Here is a 25,113-nt window from a genome sequence, read left to right as displayed (position 1 = left end):
CTGGATGCAGTATTCCAAGTGTGGCCTTACCAAGGCATTGTAAAGTAGTATTAACACTTCACGTGATCTTGATTCTATCCCTCTGTTAATGCAGCCTAGCACTGTGTTGGCCTTTTTGGCAGCTGCAGCGTCTCTATGCTACACCTTTGATTTGGCTTCTGTTCATTTTAAAGTGTTGTGTGTCACTTTTAAAGCATTGCGTGAGTTGACACCCAATACCTGTAGGACCTTCACTCCTTCTGAGAGTTGCCCCATCCTGTGCAAACTGCAAAAGAAGGAAGAAGATAAGGACAATTCCTTACTGGCTGCTCCTGTTCTTTAAAATAAACTTCCAAAATAAGGGATGCCTCCAACGTCTTGGCTTCAGAAGCTCCTGAGCATTTGGTTGCTGGGGGTACTTGGGCTGTTTAATTAGATAATTCAAATTGGATGGGATATCTGTTCTTTTTGTTGATAAAGGATATTATTGTAAATCACCTCAAGTCCTCGTGAAATGGGCAGCCCGTAATTCATTGTATGTACAGTATAAATAAAATTTGTTTTGTCTCTTTCTATCATAGCATCACTTAAAGGCATTTCAACTGGCATTTTAGATCAATTGGCTTAAACCTATTTCCTGAAGTAATCACACAGCTGTGATAATTCTTTCCAGATCTGTGCTAACCTGGACGCTGAAAAAATTATGTCAACCAATAAACATAATCTCTCTCTTAATGGCCATGTTCCATGTCCCAAGAAACAGTATGATCTGTCAGAACCAAGGTTGCAGGTAAGATTACCAGGAGTCTCTTAAGGAACTGTTGAAAAAAAATGAATGAGCAGTGTAGATAAGAATGTTAACATTTTTTTTCCACTCCCAATTTCTCATTTTATCATCTCCAGGATCCATTTGGAGAAAAACTCAGGGACATAATGGCCCAGATCTATACTTACCTAAATGTACCTGACATTACTGCAAACTTTGGTACCAAGTGCTTTGAGCAGCAAATTGTGGAGCTTGAAACGAAAGGTAAATATTCCATAGGAAGCTTTGTAATACAGGTAGTCCTTGACTACAGCAGTTCATTTAACGACTATTTGAAGTTACAACGGCACTGAAAAAAGTGACGTATGATCATTTTTCACACTTGCAGCATCCCCATGGTCATGTGATCAAAATTCAGATGATTGGCAACTGACTCATATTTATGACAGTTGCCATGTCCCAGGGACATGTGATCACCTTTTGCGACTTTCTGACAAGCAAAGTCAATGGGGAAGCCAGATTCACTTAACAACCGTGTGATTTACTTAACACCTGCAGTGATTCACTTAACAAGTGAATCTGGCAAGAAAAATGATGCAAAACTCACTTAACAAATGTCTTAGCAACAGACATTTTGGGCTCAGTTGTGGTCATAAGTCGAGGACTACCTGTATACATGAATTTGGAAGAAAGAAATATTCAGAGACAGATTTAATATCTTCCTGATTTTTCCACCTCCACTATGTTACTGTGCTATCTGGAGTACATGTGAGTCCAAGGCCCAAGCCTGCAGAAGATAAATTTGCTATAGCTTCTTTGGATTTGTTATTCCCCACCTCTGGCTGATGGTCTGTAATGAAGTACAGCTGCAGAGAAGAAATTACAGCCTGATCTACTCAGCGTTTAATCTAGAAACCTTATTTTTACCAACTCTACTTAGATAAGAATGTTGTTTTACCTATGAAGAACAAGCAAAGAGGTTATAGATGAGATGGACTGAAACAGATCAGTGGAAAGATAATGTGACAGACTGTTATCATGACATTTACTCTTTTTGTGGTACTAAGGAGCAAAAGAATGTTGCCAAAAAACCCGAGTTTGTGCCCTGCATCTTCGGAAATACAATGACGCCCTGCTGACCAATGAAACAGTGCGCATGATTGATGCCTTCAGTATGCTAGATGAGTTTTACCAACTAGAACATGCTACTAAGAAATTAACACAAAAAACTGAACAATATCTGTTCCAGCTCTTTGCGGGTAAGTGTCTGTCAGTAATGGAAATGCTAGACAAAAAGAAGTGATGGGGTAGTCTCACACTGGTGGACATGATGGTGCCATTTTTCTGATTCAGAGTGAATTCCTAGATAGCCGTTAGTCCCATAGGTGAAAAATAACAACATGGTTGCTAGAAATTTCATAGAGTTGTAGAGTAGGAATTATAGAGCTAGAAGAACTAAAAGCACCTTTTAATTCAACCTGTCATGTATTTTGAAAGCCAGGAAAGTCTACAGAGTAGTCTGGTGGTGAGCAATTGCTGTTGTTTAGTTTAGGTTTCAGTTTAGGTTTTAATTTAGGTTTAGGTTTAGGTTAGTTTATCCCAAAGGTGCTTTTTCACAAGGCAGCTGGACTTTCTTTTTTTTCTTTGAAGATCTTTCGCTTCTCATCCAAGAAACTTCTTCAGCTCTGACTGGATGGTGAGAAAAGGAACGATTTATATTCCTTGCAGACAGCTGGTTATTTGCATTCTTTTAGAGAATTCTTGAAGCCATTTGGAAGTTTACCTGTGTCCTCAGGGTCACCAGAGTAGTGTAAATGTGTACGGAGCCTTCTTGCCTGCAGGATAATTTTTGCCCTGTGTCCCTTCACTCTTGAAGACAAGCGCAGGCTGTTGGGGATGAGTCTGTGTAGTCTGCATTTCAGACTGAAGCACAAATGGTTCCTGTAGTCTGCGATGTTTTCTTTAAATCCCTTCATACTCCTGCACCATTCAAAGGGTGTTCATCCATCCATGACCTTCGTAGAACCTGTTCTACTTTGACTGAATCACTCTTTGGAGCCAAGAATTTCAGACAGTAAAAAAAATACATAGGCAGAACAAAACAAAATTTAGGGAATATTTCATTCTCCTTGTATCTCACCATTACATTTTGTGAAGTAAAGTGCTGGATAAGTGAAAAGAAGGGCATGGGAAATAGTAAGGAGGAATATTATTAGAGATAATAGCAAGAGGAGGAAATAAAATTGAAGTGAAGGGCTCCAAAGGGAAGAAACTGGAATGACTTGGAAGGAGGCAGGAATATTAAGTATGTTTGCCATCTTGATGTCTATGGAGATTTTGGGCACTCGGTCTCTAAAAGGTTCGCCATCACTGCAGTAATACAACACAGTAGTCTTTAGAACACAACCCCCATTTTTTTTTCTCAAATGAAGAGCTACTTGAATGGTGTTGAGTGGTTTATTAAGGCATACTCTAAAAATTAAAGTTGATTTCATTGCATTAATTCCAGTTGTTATATTTACATGTAATTCAAATTAAACATAGTCACTATACCTGCTCTCTAACATTTTGTTGCATTATAAAATTCAATTTGATAATTATTGGAAGTTGTTGAGGTCAGATCTAGCCTAGAATCCTCAGGCTGTGCCCTTCTGTTCTGAAGAGACATCAGGATGAAACCTTAGAAGGCAAATCTGAGAGATAAGAGCATCTTCCACAACTTGTGGACTTCCAAATACACTAAACCTGCTAGTTGGAAGTATTTAGGAACTGTAATCAGTGTTGGAGAAGTTAAACAAAATAAGAATTAACAATAAGGGAAAGACAAGACAGAGGAGAAGAATAAATATGGGTCACACAACTAAAAACTGGAAGAAACTTTTCATTGCTGGAACTGACAGCAGTTTATTTTTAGGTAGTCCTCGACTTACCACCATTTGTTTAGGGACTGTTGAAAGTTGCAATGGCACTGAAAAAAATAACACTATCCCCACTGCCACTTAATCAAAATCCAGGCACTTGGCAACTGGCATGTATTTACAAGAGTTGTAATGTTCTGGGGTCATGTGATCACCATGGGTGATCTTTCCAGCCAGCATCCAATAGACAATGGAGAAGCCAGATTCGCTTAACACCTACAGTAATTCACTTAACAACTTTGGCTAAAACCATAAAATTGGACACAAAGCACTTAATCGCTTTGCTTTCTGCACTTTCTGGTCCCGGTTGTGATTGTAAATCAAAAACTCCCTGTAGTGGCAATCACTGTCATATAATCTACTGCACTGTGTATTAGTGTAAGTTTTTGTTGTTCGTATGGTTTCATTTTTCTTATTCATTGTTACCTATGTTAATTTTTTGGGTTAAATGCCAACTGAAGTATAAGATCAAGAAATATTATAGATGCATGTTAGATTCAGGAATGATTCTCTTGCTGCTCATCCTTATTTGAGACCACATAGTGCATTTGCTTTGTAGAGAACAGGTTGTCTCTCTTGGGCCTTGCTAAAGACAGTCGCTACGAGAATCCCAAACTTGGCAAGCTTCAACAAGTCCTGCAAAACCAATTCCAAGAACTGAAGAGCTCACGGGGCATTGTCTTCACCTGGACACGACAGAGTGCCTATTCACTGCATGAGTGGGTCCTGGGTAACCAGGCTTTGCGTGAACTTGGGATCAAGTCTGATGTTCTAACTGGGGCTGGTTCCAGCAGTCAGACAAAGCACATGACACAGGTAAGTCCACAGAAAAATGTGGAAAAGCCTCTATCCCATTCCCAGTTCTACTGTAAGTCTAATTGGAATGAGACCCCCCAAAAAAGATTGAAGGCCAATTCATAAGTATATGCAAAGTGATAAAGAACAGTCCACATGCATAATTTCATTTTATCTTGATCTTGCAGGATCCAATCTGAGTCAGTTACTGGGATCAGAGGTTTGTTCTTCCAAGCTTTTGGACTCGTGCTAGAACCCATCCTCAGGGCTCCAGCACAAGTCCAAAAGCTTGGAAGAACAAACTCTGATCCTGGTGACCGACTCACATTGGATCCTCCGATGTTACCCTTTGCCTTCGTTCATTTCATCTATTAAATATTCTTTTTCAAACCAAGTATGAAAAATATCCAAGAAAAAATATATTTGTATTTAATTTGGTCTGGTATGACCAAGCAAAAAATCTGCTCTGAAACAGAGAGCTAATTTTTGACAGGAAATAGCCTTTACTCCTTACCTTGATTCTAAAGTTAAATTAATGGTAAAGCCACAATGGACAGCTCAATTCCTTTGTTATTTGTACTGTACATGGTTCAGCTGGACTCTGGCTAGTTAAAATTTAATGCATTAGTAATATTTGAGTGCTGTGTCATGCCAAACTATTTTTTTTTAAATATCTTCCTTGTTTTAATGTGAAACAGAGTCCTGTTGAGTAAATACATAGAAAAATTTCACTTCAGCATTATTTAAACAGAGAGAAAAAATATTTAGGACCTAGAAAACACATGACTTGGGAAACTTTGTCAGGCTGTTCCAAAACATAGTAAATATGTTCTATAGTTTTCTGATGTTCATGGCTAAGCTAAAACAGAGGTTTGCTGTCAGCTTCGCAGGGCAAACTGGATAGGAAGCACAACCAGATGAATTAATTTTACTTTATTGCTACAGTGACAGAATCTTGCAAGTCTAAAAAGTATATTTTTCCCTTCTTCGTAGCCCAAGAGGCTAGAGAGGATCTTTGCCTCATCCACTATCCAGCCCAGTCTCCCAAGGTCATTTTCATACATCATTACATACATAAAGAGCTTCTTTGAATATCAGCAGTCTCACAAAGAAGATGGATTGTTTTCTCATGGTTTGTGGTTTCATAGTTTAATATATCAAGGAACTCCAGCAACAATAATCGTTGTAGAAGTGATGTTCGGTGAAACCAAAGTTCTTTCTATGACAACTAACATGTAATACTGGGTCACACGTACCAGCTATCATTTGATATCATTAGTCAAGAAGTTGCATTTGCACTTCCCCATATTTTGCCTTTGAACTGAAAATCTTATACTGAACTGTAAGCGCTGCTGGGGACTCATCGTCTCTTTAGGTAGTCATTCCTTAAACCTGATTTTCTGCTCACCAAGAATACTCTGGGTAGCTCACAAGAAATCTTAATAAAGTACAGCCACATAACAGTTTTTACTGTATAGTTAAAATTAATTTTTCTTTTGTTCCAAGACTTTTCTTCCCCCATCAACAAAGCCGCTTTAAAAAGATAGGGAAATGATTCCAAAGGCTTTTTACAGGAGTAAATAGGAAAAGGAGAGGCAAGGAAAGGTTTCACCGAATCTTCCACGGCTGGTATAGCTAAGTGATCGGCCATTTTAGTGACCAATCTTTATTCTGTTGGCCCAAAGGAGCTCGCTTGGACTGCAGAGGGCGCCGCCACCACTCTGCAATCAAACAGGCAGCCTCCTCAACGGTGGTTGCCCCTCCAGGGTGACTTTCGACCCAATCAAGGGTCTACTGGCGAGGGAAACATGGCCGGCGAAGAGACGAGTCTTTCTACACAACCGCAGCACTGCGACCCAGAACCGGAACGCAAAATGATATTTAAATCAAATTAAAAGTGCTATTATTTTGGCAAGGCAGAAATGTACCACTGAAATGAAATCCTATGACACAGAATGTCTTAAGAAAAATGCCATCACAGAGATGCCTTGCCAGATGTAGTCAACAGACTACTCAATAAGGTCTGATAAAAGTGTTTAAAAGAGGCTCACTTCTGTCTTCTGGGATTGAGCATCCCAGTTTCACTCTAGGGCCAAAACTTGTCTTGGATGTTTCTTTCTAATTTTGTCTTGGGTATTTCTTTCAGCAAGAACAACAAGATGTTCTCAATCGCTTCCGAAAGGGGCAGCTCAACCTTCTTCTTTCTACCAGTGTGGCTGAGGAGGGGCTGGATATCCCTGAATGTAATATCATAATCCGTTACGGGCTGATGACAAATGAAATTGCTATGATGCAGGTCAGTCAGTTTTGAGAACCTTATTAAATGCACCTTGCCTCTTGCAGAGTGTCACTCAAATGTGTCTAGGAAGGAAAGAATGCTGGGTCATTGAGAACAATATGAGTTCAACTGAAGGATGGTGTTTGACTGATCCATATATGTTCTTGAGGTCAAGTGGAACACTAGTGGGCTGGATCTTTGGAGATGAATGCAGGTGTTCTTCTTTCTCTTTGTTAAGGCCAGGGGCCGTGCCCGTGCTCCAAATAGCATCTGTTCCATTTTGGCCAAGACCAACAGCAAAGAGGTGGCCCGTGAAAGGCTTAATGAAACTTTGGAGACCCTGATGGAGAGTGCCATAAAATGGGTGCAGGAGATGCCTGACAAAGAATACCACCTAAAGGTAAAAGAACTTCCTGGAAAGGCCAAGAAAATGACTTTTAATATTTAGACTAATTTGGTGGGAAACACAGCAAGACAGATTCTGACATGCTGTGATAATGTACTCTTATTTATTCTTTTGCTGCCAATCTACATCACCATAATCATAGGTCATAGTCTCAAAAGCATCTCAGAAGAGATACCATGCCAGCTTTCCCCAAAAAGTTTCCCCCCCCCCACTGTGTTTGATAGTTGAAGTAGAGTCTTTTAAGGGGGTAAAATACTTTGAGCTATTTGTTAAGAATTAGAACCTATATGGAATCCCTACATTTGGAAGGCCGGTTTCAATGTTATCTTAGAGATGTATCTGGGTACTTATAAAAAAAAGATTGCAGGAATTTAGATAGTTCCAGTTGTGTGGAGTTCTTATTTGAACGTGGATCAGATTAACATTATAGAACATTACAAATGAACTTCAGAGTTTGAAACAGTACATGCTATTGAGAAGTTACTGATTCAGTGTGAGGTTTCCAGTTCATGTAGTCCTCAAGTTAGTAAACACTCATTCGGTGATTGTTCAGAGTTATGATGGAACTGAACATGTATTTACAACTGCTTCTTGAAATCCCAGCCATTCCATCATTTCCATAGTCACGTGATTGCAATGTGGGTGGTTGGCAACTGGCTTTGACTAATGATGGTTGCAGCATCCCGCAGTCACAAGCAGAGTCAATGGGGAAGCCAGCAGGGAAAATCATGTCACTTGAGTAAGACTTTCCCACCCTGTAGCAATCACCTTCAACCCCCCCCCCCCATTGGTACAGTGCTCACTTGCTTGTTGTGCACACTTGTCTAGCCTGGCACAGCCATCCCATGCTCATGTCATCAGCTCCTCTCACATTCTTTTTTAAAAATATATATATTTTATTGGTTTTTTACAATAATAATCTTTAGTGCTTATTAAACAATATGTTGTCTGGGTTCATAGCTCCTCTCACATTCCTGCAGCAGCCATTCCAAGACCCATCTTGCAGCGTGCAACACCCACCCCTTGCATAGTTTCCTGCACCTACTGGCAGCCATTTACCTGCCTGTCAGTCTCCTTGCGAGCCGTCTGGCACTTGCATCTTCCTGCTGGCTTCCCTATTGATCTTGCTTGTTGGAAGCTGGAAGGAAGTTGCAAGGAGGTTCTTACTTAATAACCCATGATTGCTGCTTAACAATGGTAACTGGGAGTCCTAGGCTTGCTATCACTTAGCAATCTTGGATACCTACAGAATGAAGTCACAATATACTAAATGTTCATATGTATGGAACACAAATTCTTTAACTCTTTCCTATAGATTACAAAATTGCAGCATGAAGGCATGATCAGCAGGAAATTGCGGGATATCAAACTTGAGCAGCAGCGCCTGCTACACGATCCAGCCAGTGTACGTTTCTGCTGCCTGAACTGCAACCTGGCTGTCTGCCATGCCAGTGACTTGCGCAAAATAGAGAATATGCACCACATCAACATTAATTCCAACTTCAGGTGAGGGAAAGTAGAAGTGGCTGGTTGCTCTGTGCTTTTGGACTCTATTTATAACATTGGGAAGAGCCATGTTATGAAGAGCTGTGGTGACACAGTGGTTAGAATGCAGTATTGCAGGCCAGTTCTGCCAACTGCCAGGAGTTCGATCCTGACCGGCTTAGGGTTGACTCAGCCTTCCATCCCTCCAATATTGATAAAATAAGGACCCAGATTGTTGGGGGCAATATGCTGACTATGTAAACTGCTTAGAGAGTACTGTAAAACACTATAAAGTGGTATATACATCTAAGTGCTATTTCTATCGGCAAGCATATCTTGCTTTCTCCATTTGAATACCAAGATTGTATTCAAGTTGATGCCCTCCAGATAAGTTGTGGAATTACCTCTCATGAATGAGAGCTGAGAGAAATGAGAATTGATATCCAATATCTGAAGAGCACTAAGATGGAGAAGGCTAGTCCTGTTCTTCAGTTTCAGAAACAACATTTCTTGCTTCATGTATAGAGAATTAGGAAAGAAACTCACTTCAGCTCCTTCTCTTTGCGGCCCTCCTGAGGTCTTCTTCTATGAATGTACATACCCTGAACATAGTTCAGTCAAGAGTCTGGTTGACTGTTCCTCAGGAATATTCTAAAGGGAAGATGTCCTTACAATTGAAGTATCTAATCAAATGTTTGTACAGCCACATTTATATAAAAAAGACACCATTGGCAAAATCAGCATCAGTTTATTATTATTATTCAGTTGGAAAAGCTTATATACCTTTAACCCAACATCTGCCTATCCCAAGTCCATAAAAATGCCAAATACAGTCTAAACATCTGATTGACTGAGACCAACTATAATAAATGTTACCCATATGTAAATCTATATGTGTACAGATGCACTATTCTCAACATAGGAAGAGAAAGGTCAGCAAAAAAAAAACCCTTCCTTTAAATTGTCAGTTAGGATTTGATTTTTTTCACCCCAAGAATTGCACACTGTCTTAGGAGTGAAAGATTACAGAATGCCCAATTGTTCTCTATGCAGCCTATATTACAAAAAGTCACTCAATTGTGTGGCAATTTCCCGCGAATTCAAAGACTGGAAGCCAGGCAGTTCCATCAGCTGCGATAAATGTGGGCAGGTAAGCACAGTTTGAACTCATTTTTCTAAATATTTTGCTCAGTTTTTATGAAGAAATAGATGTTAGAGAGGAAACAGCATCAGGTCAGTGGGAAGGACAAGGCAGATGGCCTCTGAACTTATTTTTTTCAAATCAGACTTGTTTCTAAAATCCTAAGGTTCAAATTCTGTAAATATTCCATTCCTGGATTACACCTTAATTTGTTTCATGGCAGACCTCAATCAAGCTTCCCTCTAATGATTGTTCCCTCTATTATTGTTGTTTTGGGTTTCTGTAAAGGATCTTGCAGAATGTGTTAATCAGGGACAGGAATTTAACAGGCTATATCTGTCTTTATTGATTTGTGGAAATCCGAGTGTGAAGCCAAAGCTTGTCAAAGGTTTCAGCTAACACAGTGGGTCTCAGGTAAACTTCCATAAGTTGATGTTTGTGGTGCATTTAGGAAAGCTTTGCATGGTCTTAGCTTGGCATGGTCTTAGCTTAACTCAGTAGATAATTATTGGGATAATAGGTAATCTTGGGATAATTATTGGGATAATAGGTAATCTTGTTCAGATTATGCTTAAGCCATAATGCATTTTATTTTGATTTAGTTTGTCATCTTGGGTTAATTCAGCAATTGTAGTTTATCCCAAAAGCCATGATTTAACATAACATGTAACTCTCAGACTGTAAAAAAATGGGATAGGGGCAGAGAATATCTGTCCTTTTGAATGCTATCCTTGAAGGGAATCTCTAGCAGTCAGTCTATAACAGGGGTTCTCAACGTTGGCAACTTTAAGACTTGTGGACTTCAACTCCCAGAATTCCTCAGCCAGCTTTGCCACAAGTCTTAAAGTTGTCAAGGTTGAGAACCCCTGGTCTATAAGCTCAGGAAGGAAGGAAAGGAAGGGAGGGGAAGGAGGGAGGGAATACAAGAGGAGGCATCCTGTAAGCTGAGATGGGCTTTTGCAGTCTGTATTATTTCTGTTCTGCTCTTTGGTAAAACCAGAGCAGCACAAACACTGGCAGATGAATTTTTATATAGTTCACTGATATTTTCCCCAAAGGTGGAAATCTATGCTTGTGATTTACTTAACCTGGTGAGAGGCTAACTGTCTTATTTGTGTTCCTGCAGATTTGGGGAATGGAAATGATCTACCGGGATTTCACACTTCCAATGTTGGCCATTAAAAATTTTGTGGTGGAAACGCCAGATGGCCGCCAGAAACCCAAAAAATGGAGCAAAGTTACTTTTGAAGTCAAGGCTTTTGATTATACTGAATATTGTAATACTAATTTTAAACTGGATACATAAGATTTGGCAAATAAGTGAAAAATAATTCAAAATAACGGGCTGTGCCCCTTATGAATAATGAAGATGTATATCTTCCTTATCTAGTGAAAATTAGCAACCCCATTGAATAAATTCATTCAAAATAATTTGAAGTAGGCCTTCGGAACCTTTTCACTAATGCCAGCTCTGAATATTGTGGGGCTTCTTTCTTCTTTAAATGTATTTGTGGGCTGACTTGTCCCAAAACAAATGTTTGCAATGGATGAAGGTACCTGGCTGCATAATCATTCTTCTTGTATTAAAGATCTGAATTGAGTGGTGAAAGTGGCATCATCTTTGCAACTAGGGATTTTCTGAATGCCTTGAAAGAACATGGTTGTACTTTGAAGCAGTAACCGAAATGGCAATTTCCAGACAAAAATAATGCTTTTTAGGCTGCAATAATTGGAACTCATTCTGGAGCATTTCCACATCATAATAGGAATAATCCAACCTTCTTCACCTCTTACACAAGACATTTAAAAGTCCAGAGAGCTAGTACTTTGGATACCTGCTTTTTCCTGAGAGGACAAAAAGAGGTCAAACTCTTATTAATTTCTCTATTCCCTTAATGCTAGGCTGAAACTGCCACCTGAAGGAAGGGTGGGAAGTATTGTCACAATTGGTAAATTAGCTGTCCTCAATCTTGTCAGAACTTAATTGATGTCCAGAGACAACCAGAAAATCCATTTGATTGTGTTGTTCTGAAACCGATTCAAACATCAGCTCAGCTACGGAGGGGTTAAACCCAGAGCTGATTTTGAGCTCACCCTATGTGGAAATACTCTCTGTCATAAATGCACTAGAAGTCTAGGAACTTACTGGAAGGATGAAGGTGAACAAGAAGTTGGCTGGGAAGAGTTCCTGATTTTGAAAATCAATTTATGACTAAGGGATGTTCGGAGAATGAAGAGGAAGAGAAGGTTCATATAAAGCAGCTTCATAGAAACATCAAGCGTCTATCTGGATTTCAAACAGGTCCATCATCCTGTAATGTAGGGGTTCTCAACCTTAGCAACTTTAAGATTTGTGGACTTCAACTCCCAGAATTCCTCAGCCAGCTTTGCTGGCTGAGGAATTCTGGGAATTGAAGTCCACAAATCTTAAAGTTGCCAAGGTTGAGAATCCCTGCTGTAATGCATGACAAACCTATGAAAATAAGGTTATATTTTGAGAATACTAAAGTGTATGAAAGCAAGGAAGGGCCTGTTACCATTTCTCACACAATGACCTAATAGCATGTTCTGCTACCTACAGCTTGGTTTCTAAAGTAGATATTGCAAAACCTCAATCCTGTCTAGTAAATCTTTGGATTCTTTTTTTTTTTTTACTAAGTTTGTAGATTGCCCCAATTAAAAAAAAAACAGCAAGGCAGAGATCAGATTTGTAATTTTATAATTGTCAAACCTTCTTGCATCTCGGTTGAAATTGTACGACATAAACATATCCATTTTTGTCTTCCCAACAGCCTTCTATGAGGTGGGTTTTCCTGATATTAATCTTGTAATTGAGCCTCCCCAGTCGTAGTCCAATAATGATAATTATTAGTCCACACTGATGCTGCTGTTATGCAGAGTATATTTTTAAGAAATAAGACATTTTTGTGTCTTTTTACCCAGACCAAATTAATCCTTGTTTTTGAAAACAAACTATAGCATTGCCTGCAGTTTACACATGATTCTTTTCCACCATTAATATGGCCAGTCTTATTTTTAAAAATACCATAAACCAACTCCTTAATATGAAACTTGCAGAACAATTACTGATGAATTGTTGCTTTTATTTTACAGGATTACAAATTTTATTTAAAATTTTCAACAGAAATTAAAGTGCGTAATTTTACAGTAGTCCAGCTCCCACCATTATTAACCAAATATACATATATTACAGAAATGTATACAAATATCTGCAAATATTTTACATACATGTACATATTATCAACTGGTAAAGTTAACCACATTCACCATTTTAAATATTACTTTTTCTTTTTTTCATATATTTTAGAATCTATTTGTGGTAAAGAAAAAGCCCTTCTAGAAATCATTCTTTGAATAAATAGAAGTATATCCCAAAGCATTGTCCATAGTGATATTGTCACCTAAGCTTGATTTGGCTATTATTCAGGCAGCATTCAAAGTATAATTCCCACAACCTTTAAGTCTACAACAGTCTGAATGGCTCTGTGAGTTTGGAATAAGATAGTTAATAACTTTTATACACATCCAGTCTCCCACTCCAGGCCCTCTCTGCTTATAATAAAAGTTGCCCTTGACTTGCGACCACAGTTGGGTTCAAAATTTCCACTGCTAAGCAAGACAGTTGTGGCATCTCATTTTATGATCTTTTTGCCACAGTTAAGCGAATCACTACAGTTGTTAAGTGAATCGTGGGGTTGTTAAGCAAATCTGTCTTCCCCTCACTGACTTTGCTTGTTGGAAGCTGGATGGGAAGATTACACATGATCCCAGGACAATACAACTGTCATAAAGACATGCTAGTTGCCAAATGCCCAAATTTCGACCATGTGATCATGGGGAACAATCATGGGAAAACTATCACAAGTTGGTTTTTTTTTGTGTGCTATTGTGACTTTAAACAGCTGTTAAACGAACGGTTGTAAATCTAGGACTACCTATATTGCCACTCAGTATAGTGAACTTCCAAACAGATGAGCTTCTGAGAATTTTTTGGAGAAGGTAAATTAGATTTGCTATAGCTCTTCCCCCCCCCCTTACAAATTACTATCAATCTGTCTTTGCTTGGATACCTTGAGAAAATCTACGTCCCTATTGATTTACCACAAATACTGTATCTGATAGAATCCCATATCGAAGACAAAACATATATACACGTTTTTTTCCTCTAAAAATTCAAAATCAATTGTTTCAACAATGAACTAGTGAAAACTATACCTCTACTCTTTAATAATGGGAGCAGAACAAATTAAGTAAGCTCTTCAAACCAGTTTCAAAAGTGACACTGAAAATATGTACAATGGGGACTTGCCGATTAATGTTTCAATATGCTGCAAAAAACAGTGTCTGTAAAACATTTAAAGCTAACCAACTCTCTCCAAATAATTATAAAATTATAATACTGTTAACATCTGTTCATATAATACAGTCTGGAAGAAGAAAAGGAGTTTGCTTCCTCAGCAGTTTGTCACATTACCAAGAAATAAGAATGAAATGGAAGAGATGAAATCTAGAATTCTTCTCTGGTTCTCAAATGGTGGCTCTTCATTCACATTAACAACCTAAGTCAGGGGTTCTCAACCTTGGCAACTTTAAGACTTGTGGACTTCAACTCCCAGAATTCCTCAGCAAAGCTGGCTGAGGAATTCTGGGAGTTGAAGTCCACAAGTCTTAAAGTTGCCAAGGTTGAGAACCCCTGACCTAAGTGCTTGTCAACCTCAGACACTTCAAGATGTGTGGACTTCAACTCCCAGAATTCAGAAATACTATCTGAGGGAATTCTGGGAGTTGAAGTCCACACATCTTAAAGTGACGAAGATTGAGAAACATTGATCTAAATAACTATTTTCTTAGATACAGAGGCAGGAAAAATACCCCAGTATATTTGAAAAAGAACAGTATGATGTCTGCTTAAACAACTGACTATACCTATTTCTGTTGTACTTTTTTCTGTAGGAAAACAGTACAAATTATCTAAATCGGGGGTGTCAAACTCACAAAGTCATGTGATGTGTTGCGATGTATCACGACTTTTTTTCCATTGCCAGCAATGGGGTTGGCACGGTTTAGCCATGATGCATCCGGCCCGTGGGCCGGCAGTTTGACACCCCTGATCTAAGTCCTTGATTCCATCATCTCAACATTAAAACTGAACCTGTTTAGTTAACATAGGTTTTAAAGATTTCCCCTGTCTAGTCATTTCTGACTGTAGGGGACAGTGCTCATCTTTTAGCCGAAGGAGCTAACGTCGTCCGAAGACCCTTCCCATGGTCATGTGGCCAGCATGACAATATGCTGAGGCGCATGGACGTTGTTACCTTCCCACCAACCAAGCAATGGCTTAATGATGTGAGAATCTAGATCCAAGCACTTTTCAGTCAAAATATCCCATCAGATTGAGATACACCATCTAATGTATCATTGGAAGCTAACTGAGGGCTGAACTACAAATGATGGCAAAAATAGTACATATCAGAATGTTTCTTATGAATCAATTTGAAGCACTCATTTGAATAGCAGATTTGAGAGGGAGTATTGTTTTCCTGCCTCCTATATCCAGCTATTTATTATTTAATACAATTGCCAAACAATTTAAAGCTCAAGTATGAATGAATCTCAATGCTGGCCATAAAAACATATAAATATTTTATATTCATTTCTACCATAACAACATATAAGTCATACTGTCGTGATAACTTCCAGATCTAACATACATGAGCATGCTATACAAGTTAAGGATTTAAAAGAACATGTATGGGCCAGGAGGAAGTGTTATTTAGTTATTAAATAGGTGGGTGCTTTTACCATAATGTAAAACAATGGCATGTCCTAGAATTAACACAATTTTTTTCTGGTGTTTCTTTTGTAAAGCCTGGCAAATAAGATCCTTTCTTTGCCAGTGACAATAATTCTTTCTTAAGCATGGAAGGCTTGACCTAGGACTGCATCCACATCACATGAATTCATCTGACAAGGATCTAACTGGGGATGACATGAAGGGAAAACACCATCCTTGGATATAAGCCTCATCATCAGGGAGTATATTCACATTTGGTGCCTGATAAGCTTAAATTGCTGGGGGGGGGGCAGAGAGAAGGAATATATCCAACTGTTTAGTATTTAATACAGTTGCAGCCCAACTCAAAGCCAAAGTGTATATAAACCTCAGTGCTAGATATAAAATTGATAACAGGGTAGAATCAAAAGTTGGAAAATACTTTCTGAACTTCTCTATTCAGGCCTCCCCTGTCAAGTGCAAAAGATTGGGTCCACACATGAAGATCCAGTTAAACTGATTTGTTGCTATTCATGCCTATGCACAGGAATATTCTCAACAAACAGCAACTGCTTGGAGTTAGATAAGGGTCAATGGAAATCAAGGAGGGGTTGGGCATAGTTTGCTTGTGGCTACATAGGGATTCTAAGATGAATCCTGTTTTAACTCTGACCCCAGGTTCTTCCAATCCTTCTCCTACATCCCCCAACCTTTGAAAGAGGACTAGACTTGAAACAAGCTCCCTTTCCTAATGGAAAACTAAGAAGCTCTCTCAGAAAGGGGCTGTAAACTGGGAAGCCAAGCTGCTGGGCAGCCTTGAGGAAAAAGATCAGGCATTCCAGACTCGTTTGTGGGGGAAGGGAGACTGAAGAACATCAACTTTTACAGCTAGCTAGTCATTATAATTTAATAAATTATGGGTAGACTGGAGAACATTGTCTGTTTTAAATTCTCATCCTAGATAGCTTAAAGAGATGTGGTGAATCAATCTCTCTTCTCTATTCCTTTAGGATAACTGGGATTTGCCTTTTGACACTTGTGGCATTTCCAGGTAGAACGATGGTTGCACCGAGGTGAACAGCACTTTTCTGGATAGGGAGAAGCCATAAGGTCACCCATTTGTGCTACAGAAGGCTGGTCTTTGAGAGAAGACCAGCAGGATTCAAAAGGATCTTGCCAGCTCCTCTTGAATGCCAAGAACTGCAGAAGTTGAGAAACTTCAAAATTTAGTCTGAGTTTATTAATGGTCATTGAGCTCATGAAGTCTACTTTTTTGAGAATTTTTTTTTTTTTTTTTTTGAGACAGAACTGCAGTCTGTTCTATAGGCAAACCAATTATTTGCTTTGGTTACTCATTTTCCAGTTTATTTAATTCTTTAATATTAGCATAAATCAAGCTTTGTCCTGAAAGGAGTTATTCCAGAATGGGAAAAGGAATAGTGCATGCAATGTGGTAAACTACAAATCTATCAAAACTATAATTATTAAAATTTCGAACACAGTGCCACTAAGATCACAACTTTGTTTAAAGGTCAAGACTAAGAAGTCAATAGTGCTAAAACTATAAAAAAAAAGCACTGCATTACAGACCATTTCATTTATTTACATCCAAGAATATGAACAACAGAAGTGCTACTTTTAAAAGTGATAATTACATTTGGTATCCCTGTGCTTAAATACTTTTTTTTTGTGACACAGAAGCTATTTTTCAGTGAGGCTTACTTAACCAAAGTGGCTTTCTCATTGATAGTCATTTACCTAACTTTGGCAAGATGATGTCCAGCATTTTTATCTTAACTTATGTCAAATCAATCTGACAGCCAGCTTTAGATTCACACTGAAATGAGAAAATTAACATATCTTGCAATTCATTTGTACTTGAGCAATAATAAACAGGTAGTAGAAACATTTCTATGAATGCAGGGAGCAAAATGTTTACATAATGCACTACAGAAACATGCTTCATCATACATCACATGCACATTCATCTTCTTTAATAATTAGCTGTGATAATCTAAAATGTTCCAGAAATGTTCCATTTAATCTTTATACTGTATTAGCTGGGAATAGGAAAAGCTGAAAGTAGAAATATTCAGAATTGTTGGTAACCTATTACATTCTACTATGGGATCCATTCACTGAAATAAATTCATATTGGGCTTTCTTCCTTTTATTATGCAACAAGAATTATTTAGTAAACATCAGAGTAGCTGACATAAAAGCAGTCAGGAATTCATGCTAAATTCTGTAATTGGCCTATGCAAAAACAAGTTTTCTTGCTAAATAATTAGTAAACTGGGAGCCAGACTCAGCTATTAATGTCACTCCATGGAACAAGATCTCTTCCCTTCTTCACTAGCCTTGTTGAGCAATGTTACAGACATTAACTATAATTATTTCTAATCCTTCTTCCAGCATCCAGACCTGCCATTAAGACAGATATCAGTTCCTGGATTAAGAGGAATTTCTGCTAGGTCTTCAATTGCAATTCGCAGCACGTCAATGAAATGCTTAACAACTGAAAGTGAAGGGACATTAAAAATAGCCCTTTCAGCTGTTGATTAAGGTGCACAGTGAATTATAATGATTACCCATTTAAATACCAGGCATATCAGAATTTACATCATTCAATAAAAATGAAAGATTTGGGAATTTCACAGAAAGAGCACTAACTCAAATCTGCAAAAGCACCCAAATCAAGTTCCCAGAAACTTTACAGGCAATTAATACGAACTTAAACTTTTTACCATCCTATTTAAAAAGAGCTTTAATCTGGAAAAGGTTATAAAGAAGGAAGTTATACGTGTGCTTTTAAGCCAGGGGTCCTCAACCTGACCACTTTAAGACTTGTGGACTTCAACTCCCAGAATTCCTCAGCCAGCTTAAGCCAAAATAGTTTAACTACTGAATTTCAGAGAAAATTGTTTTTTCTGCTAACACACACTTTAATTTAAAAACAGGATATTCTGACTATTATATTACTTAAAGCCAAGGAAAAATCACTGGGGTTTATTGGTCCCAAAAAGATAACCCTTAGCTTAGGGGCCTCCAAACTCAGTAACGTTAAAGACTTGTGGACTTCAACTCCCAGAATTCCACAAGTCTTAAAGTTGCAAAGTTTGGAGACCCCTGCCTTAGCTTATACACATACAGACCCACCCCTGCATTCATAAGTCCTGCTGCAAGCTGACTGAACTGAAGAAACCAAACACAGATTCCATCTGAAGAAACAGCAACGTATTCAGGAACAAAATACGTCCAACAAAAATAAATACAAAATCCAATTGTCCCCAGGGATACAATATCTTTAAACCTACTTAGGGTAAAATAATTCTTATCCTGTGGGATTGTTGAGAAAAAAAGCACAGGATTATCATCATTTTCTAAATGCTTACCTACATATGTACATTATTTTCAGGGAAAGCAATACTATGCAGAATGAAATAGAAATGGAGAAATTAAAATTTAGCAGATAAGAAAAAGGAAGGGATTGTACAATTAGTTTGTAATATCAATATTATCTCTCTTCATATCTTTCCAAATACTTCCGATGGAAAAACACAATTGAAAAGATTTTGGAGTCAGATTAAACTACAAAAATTAGATTATAGGTTTATCTTATCTTCATTTCAAATCACCATTAGTTGTGCTTTACATTAGAATCTAACAACTTCAATCACATTGTAATAACATTCAAGTACTATACATCTCATTGATTTATTTCGAACTTTTTTCTATGAGAGTGTGCTTAGGAGGCGCAACATCCTGAAAGTGCTCTCTATTAGGGCAATGCACGCTTTGAAAATTATTTTGAAGAAATGCACTATTTCTCAGCTTCTGATTAAAATAGACTGACTTTACAGCATTCACCCTGAACATAAAAAAAAAAGGGTGGTGCTCCTTTAAGGAATCCGGAGCTGGGGTGGGCACGGCCTTTGTATGATGCAACCAGCCAATGGGCTGGCAGTTTGACACCCCTGCCTTAAGGTGTACCTCAACTTTAGAAATTTGAAGTTATGTGGACTTCAACTCCCAGAATTCCCTAGCCAGCATGGTTAAGGCTAAGGAGACTCTTAAAGCAGCAGCACATCTTTTTCAAGCTCATGAGAAGCTTGAAAAAAGTTGGGGTATTTTTTTAGTAATATCAAGACACCACTGTCCCATCTGAGTTCTGAAGCACTTCTTGTACATCATTTTTGAAGCCTACACAGTCTTTACTCTCTCCTAAGTGCTAATCATGTGCTTTTTATTATTAATCTGTGAGGGGGAGGTTAAAGGAAATCTCTCCCTTATCCACTCCTCAAGGGTTCAAATGGAGCCCATATGAGGTAGTATGCTGCATAACTGAGATCAATGTGAATTCTAAAAGATTATTTATCTTAATATAATATAAGAAAGCCTGCTTTCAAATATGATTCCCAAAAGGCAGGATACACTATTTCCTGAACGATAACTAGAAGCCCAAAGTTCACCCTCCAGGTTGATTTTCTGAGATAAGTACATATAGAATGAAGTTGCTACATGCAAATAACAGATTGAGTTCAAACAATGACAGCCACTAGCTTTGTAATTGAGATCTTTTTAACATTTGCACTTAACTCATGATAGAATTGCTTTGTGTTTTACACATTTTCTATCAAGAAAATATTTCAAAGCAAGGGGGAATACATAGCTAGTTTGCAAAGGGTTACCAATGATTAACTCTTTATTTTACAACAAAGAATATTTATATATGTAAGTGAACATTTTGCTCTGTATAAAACCCATTGTCAAATAACTGTAAATGTTAAGTCATATATTAAAAAAACTTTCTTTGCAGAAGAAAAGCATATTGGGGTCAACATGTCCCAAAGGTGCTTTTCAAAAGACAACTGGACTTTCTTGGTTTTTCTTTGAAAATGTTTCATTTCTCATCCATTCTTCAGAAATGATGATGCTTCTTGGATGAGAAGCAAGATGTTTTCAAGGAAAAACCAAAAAAAACCAGTTACCTTTGGGGCAACCATGACCTGGATGATTGAGAATCCTCATAGACACTGGGTCAACATATTATCTGTTGGGAAACCAATTTTATCTTAATAAGCAACATTAACATTGATGAATATTCTTTAGAAGATACGAAGTTCTGAATGTCCTTGCACATTTGAATTAATGTGTGGTGGACAATTCCATTCAGAGGCAACAGGAAAATTACGATGAACTCAAAACTTTGGACAATCCCCAAAGGCTCAGAAGTTGTAAGAGTTGAAATGTAATTTTCTTTCTGTCATTTGCTTAAGGTTTGATTATATTTTCAACATTTCTAAACCATGCAAACTAGAAACTGAATATAAACCACTAGCTTCACTAAAAAACTAACTTTTATGTGATTGTCCCAGACCTGCAAAATCTCTCAGCTCTGGTATTGGGCATATTGTAAAACCAAGGATCATCAAATCCTATACTAGTCTCCCTTTAATTCTTTATCAGTAAATTTAAATTTAACAAACAGTGAAATAGTTTAATAATTATATACCACACGTAGAAAGATAGGCCCTGGCAGAGGGAGAATCCTGTGATATATGCTTGAATTCTACATTTAATTTTACCTTTAATCTACATTAAAGCAAACCCTGTTTTTATTTATTAGAGCAAGCGTCATATTAGAGCAAATCCTATCTACAAGGATATAACATGACCCTAAGGAGACATTTTTAGACTACTTTTAGAGAGAGGGATTAAGCATTTGGCTGACCTTGCTTGGCCTTAGAAGCTAAGAGTACTTGGAAAACCCCCAAGTAATAAACAGAAGCTATAAATTAGCCTCAAGAAAAATTGAAAAATGGCAATTTACAGACATGATCATCTAAAGTTTTGCTAGCAACAGTTTAAGATCACCACAAGTTGTGTTTGACTCAAATTAGATTTAAGTTAAAGGATAAAGAGAATAGTTTAAAGTTTGTATCCACTTTGTGCCTTTTGTTTTCCCAAACTGTTTGTGGGAGAAAGGAACAGCATTGTTACCAATCAGCATCTGGGCCACCAGATTTCAAAATTTGACTGGTTGTAATCTGAAGATGCTGGAGAAGATGCTGAATGGCTTTCCACACCTATGTTATAGCTATTATGGTACCTTACACACTAACTGCTTAGCAAAAGGAATCGAACAATTAAATGGAATGTAGAAATACATCTTCATATAAAATTTTTGATCGTAATTTTCCTATGTAATATTACTTATTTAAAAATGTAGAAAATTTCAACTAATTATGTCTTTTTCCAGCTAGACAGTGGATGTTTAACCTGTAGTTTTAACTCCCCACAGTACTGGCTTATGATTGTTGCATGCATACCACTCCGGCAATGAAAGATAAATGTTCTGAACTATTAGTAACATATAATAATAACATTATTATATATTAGCTTAATCAGCAGTACAATTCTATGCATCTTTACTTAGAAAGTAATTCCAACTGAATTAAATAAAGCTAACTCCCAAACAAAAAGTATAAGATACAGCATAAGATGTGAGAGTCAGTTTGGTCTACTGAATATAAGGCACAAGGCTAGAAACCAGAAAACTGTGAGTTCTAGTCCCGCCTTAGCCATGAAAGTTGGCTGGGTGACTTCGGGCCACTTACTCTCTTTCAACTCAAAATATGAGGCTCAGGAGACAAGCTGGTTAGTCAATTCTTGTCTCAACCAGTCGATCAACATTCAGTTGATCTGAAAAAAGCACACTTACAGGAAAGTGCAAAAAGAAATGGGAAATTCCAGCATAAGATTGTACTTCTTTAAGAAAGTTTTTAAAGGAAAGTATAAACACACATTTCCCAGTTTTACAGAAATGTATACTTTTCGCACAACTTTAAAATCATGTTCTGTTATGCTACAAAATGCATGACCGTGCATAGTAAGTGTGGCGGATATTAATCAATCTGCTTCCCATGTTCATGGTTTTGGGACACACAGGCAGTGACATTAACTGCGGCAACATGTGTATAGTTTCATGAGGAGTTATAAGTGGTCAGTTCAAATATCTTATCACATAAGATGTTGTTAATTATACTAGAACCCATGCCACTGATGCAGGTATAAAACATAAAGATGCATATTCATCAATTCTTCAACACACTAGTCTTTGAATGAAGACTAATGGTTTAATTATGATTTGTTAATTTAAAATGTCAAGTGAGACCTTTCGTTGCACAAAGCATGATTTGACTGAATCTTTGCTGGTCAGCTGCAAACAAATTTCTCCATTTGGGCATCATGTTAAGACTGTAACTGTTAACATATGGTTAGTTTTAATCATAGTTTCTTGAGTAAATAACCCTGTTCACACATAATCTTAAGCCATAAATCATGGTTTACAGTTGGCTTTACATATCACGTAAGCCAAACAAGCTACTTTATGGCTTAGTGTAATGTATGAACTCAACATATATTTAATTTTCTTTAATCATGATTTGGTGCAAAGTCTGAACTGATTCATAATATTTAGATCTCTGTATTATATTCTAATATAAAGGGAAAAGAGATATCACAAGACATTGTTTAAGATTAAGCTGATAATTACTAAAGCATTTATAATTTTAGAAATGTAGGACCACTTTCCAAAGGTAACAGAACTGAGAAGTTACGCTTTTCAAATCAAAGCTAGAATCTATACATCCAGTACATGCCTTTACTACTTTTTCCAGTTCTGTATTAATGTATAAAAATACCAATATTATTCTATATAAACAAACCACCAATTGTCTCTTAAATGTAGAATTTTTTGCTTAAATTCTAGAGGATGCATGCTTCATTTTTAAAAATCATAGGCAAGCATAAATTTAGTATCATGAAGATAAATCAAAATTGATTATAGTACATTTTCCTGTAAAAACATACCCTGCAAACAGTATATAATGTTCTTATTGTTCAATAAAAAAGTTTTAACAGGAAAGAATTAATTTTTTAAATAGATCGTTTGAAATGTTTAGATACTCTGAATATTGTTTGGTTCACAAACAAAAACGTATAGTTTTTATATACACATTAGTGTAAATAGTGCGAGAATTTAAATACAATAAGCTAATCTAACTTTAAATTTCACTACACATCTATTTGGCAATGTGGAGGTATATCTAAAAACACACATGTATGATTCATAGAAAATTACCAAGTGATCAACTTCATTATGAAAAAGCTGTATCATCCCTAACAGTATTATGTTGTATGATAACAATCTTGGAAATAACAGCATTAGGGTAATATTGATGACTTTTTGGCTAAGACATTAATTGAATAAAAAGAAAATGTGGAATGCTTCTGTACATTAATTTTATTGACATAACATAAACATAAGGACAATTCGTCTAAAATGATATGGACTTTTTTGTTCTTTTCCAACATAAAGTGCTAAGAACCATGGCAGAAAGGCTGGCGTATTTTCAAATTTGTTTTAGGAAGTAGTGTCAACCCCAATATGAATGGGAGAAATACAGTTTTACAGACCATTGGCGGATTCCAGTTTTGCAGTGCTTTCATGCTGATCCTCCAAACTGATTTGTGAATCATTGCAGCAATCTGGTGTTTCACCTTTAACAGCCATATAGATGATTTTCAACCACTTCTGTTTCAGCTCTTCATTATCTGCTGCAAAACTGTGCACAGACTTAGACTGAGTCAATTTGAAACTGTGAGGGAGGTCAGCACTTCTTGGGGTGTCATCTACTGTGTAGCCCAAAAGTGGAATAGTAGCCAAGGCTTTGACATCCTATGTAAACAGAAATGAAGTCACTTTAAAAAGGCAACATTTGATAGGAGTCACCAAAAAGAAGCTTCTTAATTTATTATAGAGCAGAGGTCCCCAACCTTTTGGGCACCAGGGACCGGTTCCATGGAGAGAGGTTTTTCCAGGGATCAGAGAGTGTGTGGTTTTGTGTGCTGCCTACATCCCGCGGATGGGCTTTCCTTGTTTGTGCGGACCAGTTGCTGGCATGCCGCGGCCTGGTACTGGTCCACGGACCGGGGGTTGGGGACCCCTGTTATAGAGGTTGTGCTACAGAGGATATTAGATTTCCAACAGGAGAAAACCAGTGACAGGGGAACAAAAAGTTCTCATTCCTAATAAGATTAAACTTTATAGATCAAACGTGCAACCACAGGAAGAAAAAAAATGCAAAACTGGAGAAAACCACCTCCTAGGTCAGTGGTTCTCAACCATTTTATTGCCGCGACCCCCCAACCGGTCGTAAGTCAAGAACTACTCAACCGGTCGTAAGTTGAGGACTACTCAACTGGTGCAGCACCGTTTGCAGAATGGGACTTTTGGCGGGCTCAGCAGGGCAGAGACAGTCTGGACAATTCCTATTGGCTTTTGAAAACCAATAGAATTAGACTCTATTCAAGAGAGACTATTCTATTGGCTTTCAAAAGCCAATAGAATGAAAGGGAGTAGCATAGCTAAGGAAAAAGGGGAAAAAATGGCGGACTACGTTGTTTGGCGACCCCTGTGAAATGGTCGTTCAACCTCAAATGGGGTCCCGACCCACAGGTTGAGAACCACTGTCCTAGGTCATCAG

At 37.7% G+C, this 25,113-nt stretch overlaps 2 protein-coding genes across 7 annotated transcripts in view; one reads left to right on the top strand and one right to left on the bottom strand.

The window, feature by feature from the left end:
• Positions 1-11,377, top strand: part of DHX58 (DExH-box helicase 58) — a 40,288-nt gene extending 28,911 nt beyond the window's left edge. For all 3 annotated transcript variants that reach the window (XM_039342336.1, XM_039342335.1, XM_039342334.1), the window contains exons 5-13: positions 653-769; positions 883-1,009; positions 1,813-2,004; positions 4,223-4,479; positions 6,605-6,754; positions 6,975-7,136; positions 8,458-8,648; positions 9,681-9,777; positions 10,895-11,377. In XM_039342336.1, coding sequence (XP_039198270.1) covers positions 653-769; positions 883-1,009; positions 1,813-2,004; positions 4,223-4,479; positions 6,605-6,754; positions 6,975-7,136; positions 8,458-8,648; positions 9,681-9,777; positions 10,895-11,074 — 1,473 coding nt within the window. In that variant the 3' untranslated portion in view covers positions 11,075-11,377. The remainder of the gene's footprint in view (positions 1-652; positions 770-882; positions 1,010-1,812; positions 2,005-4,222; positions 4,480-6,604; positions 6,755-6,974; positions 7,137-8,457; positions 8,649-9,680; positions 9,778-10,894) is intronic.
• Positions 11,378-16,831: 5,454 nt separating this feature from the next.
• FGD4 (FYVE, RhoGEF and PH domain containing 4) overlaps positions 16,832-25,113 on the bottom strand; it is a 136,220-nt gene continuing 127,938 nt past the window's right edge. For all 4 annotated transcript variants that reach the window (XM_039342322.1, XM_039342324.1, XM_039342325.1 and 1 more), the window contains exon 17: positions 16,832-24,305. In XM_039342322.1, the coding sequence (XP_039198256.1) occupies positions 24,036-24,305 (270 nt within the window). In that variant the 3' untranslated portion in view covers positions 16,832-24,035. The remainder of the gene's footprint in view (positions 24,306-25,113) is intronic.

The sequence above is a fragment of the Crotalus tigris genome, unplaced genomic scaffold (genome assembly GCF_016545835.1).
Source record: "Crotalus tigris isolate CLP2741 ecotype Arizona unplaced genomic scaffold, ASM1654583v1 scf7180000017789.496130, whole genome shotgun sequence".
Classification (NCBI taxonomy): Eukaryota; Metazoa; Chordata; class Lepidosauria; order Squamata; family Viperidae; genus Crotalus; species Crotalus tigris.
The sequence above is the reverse complement of the archived record's forward strand: the minus strand, read 5'-3'. Positions and strand labels throughout refer to the sequence as shown.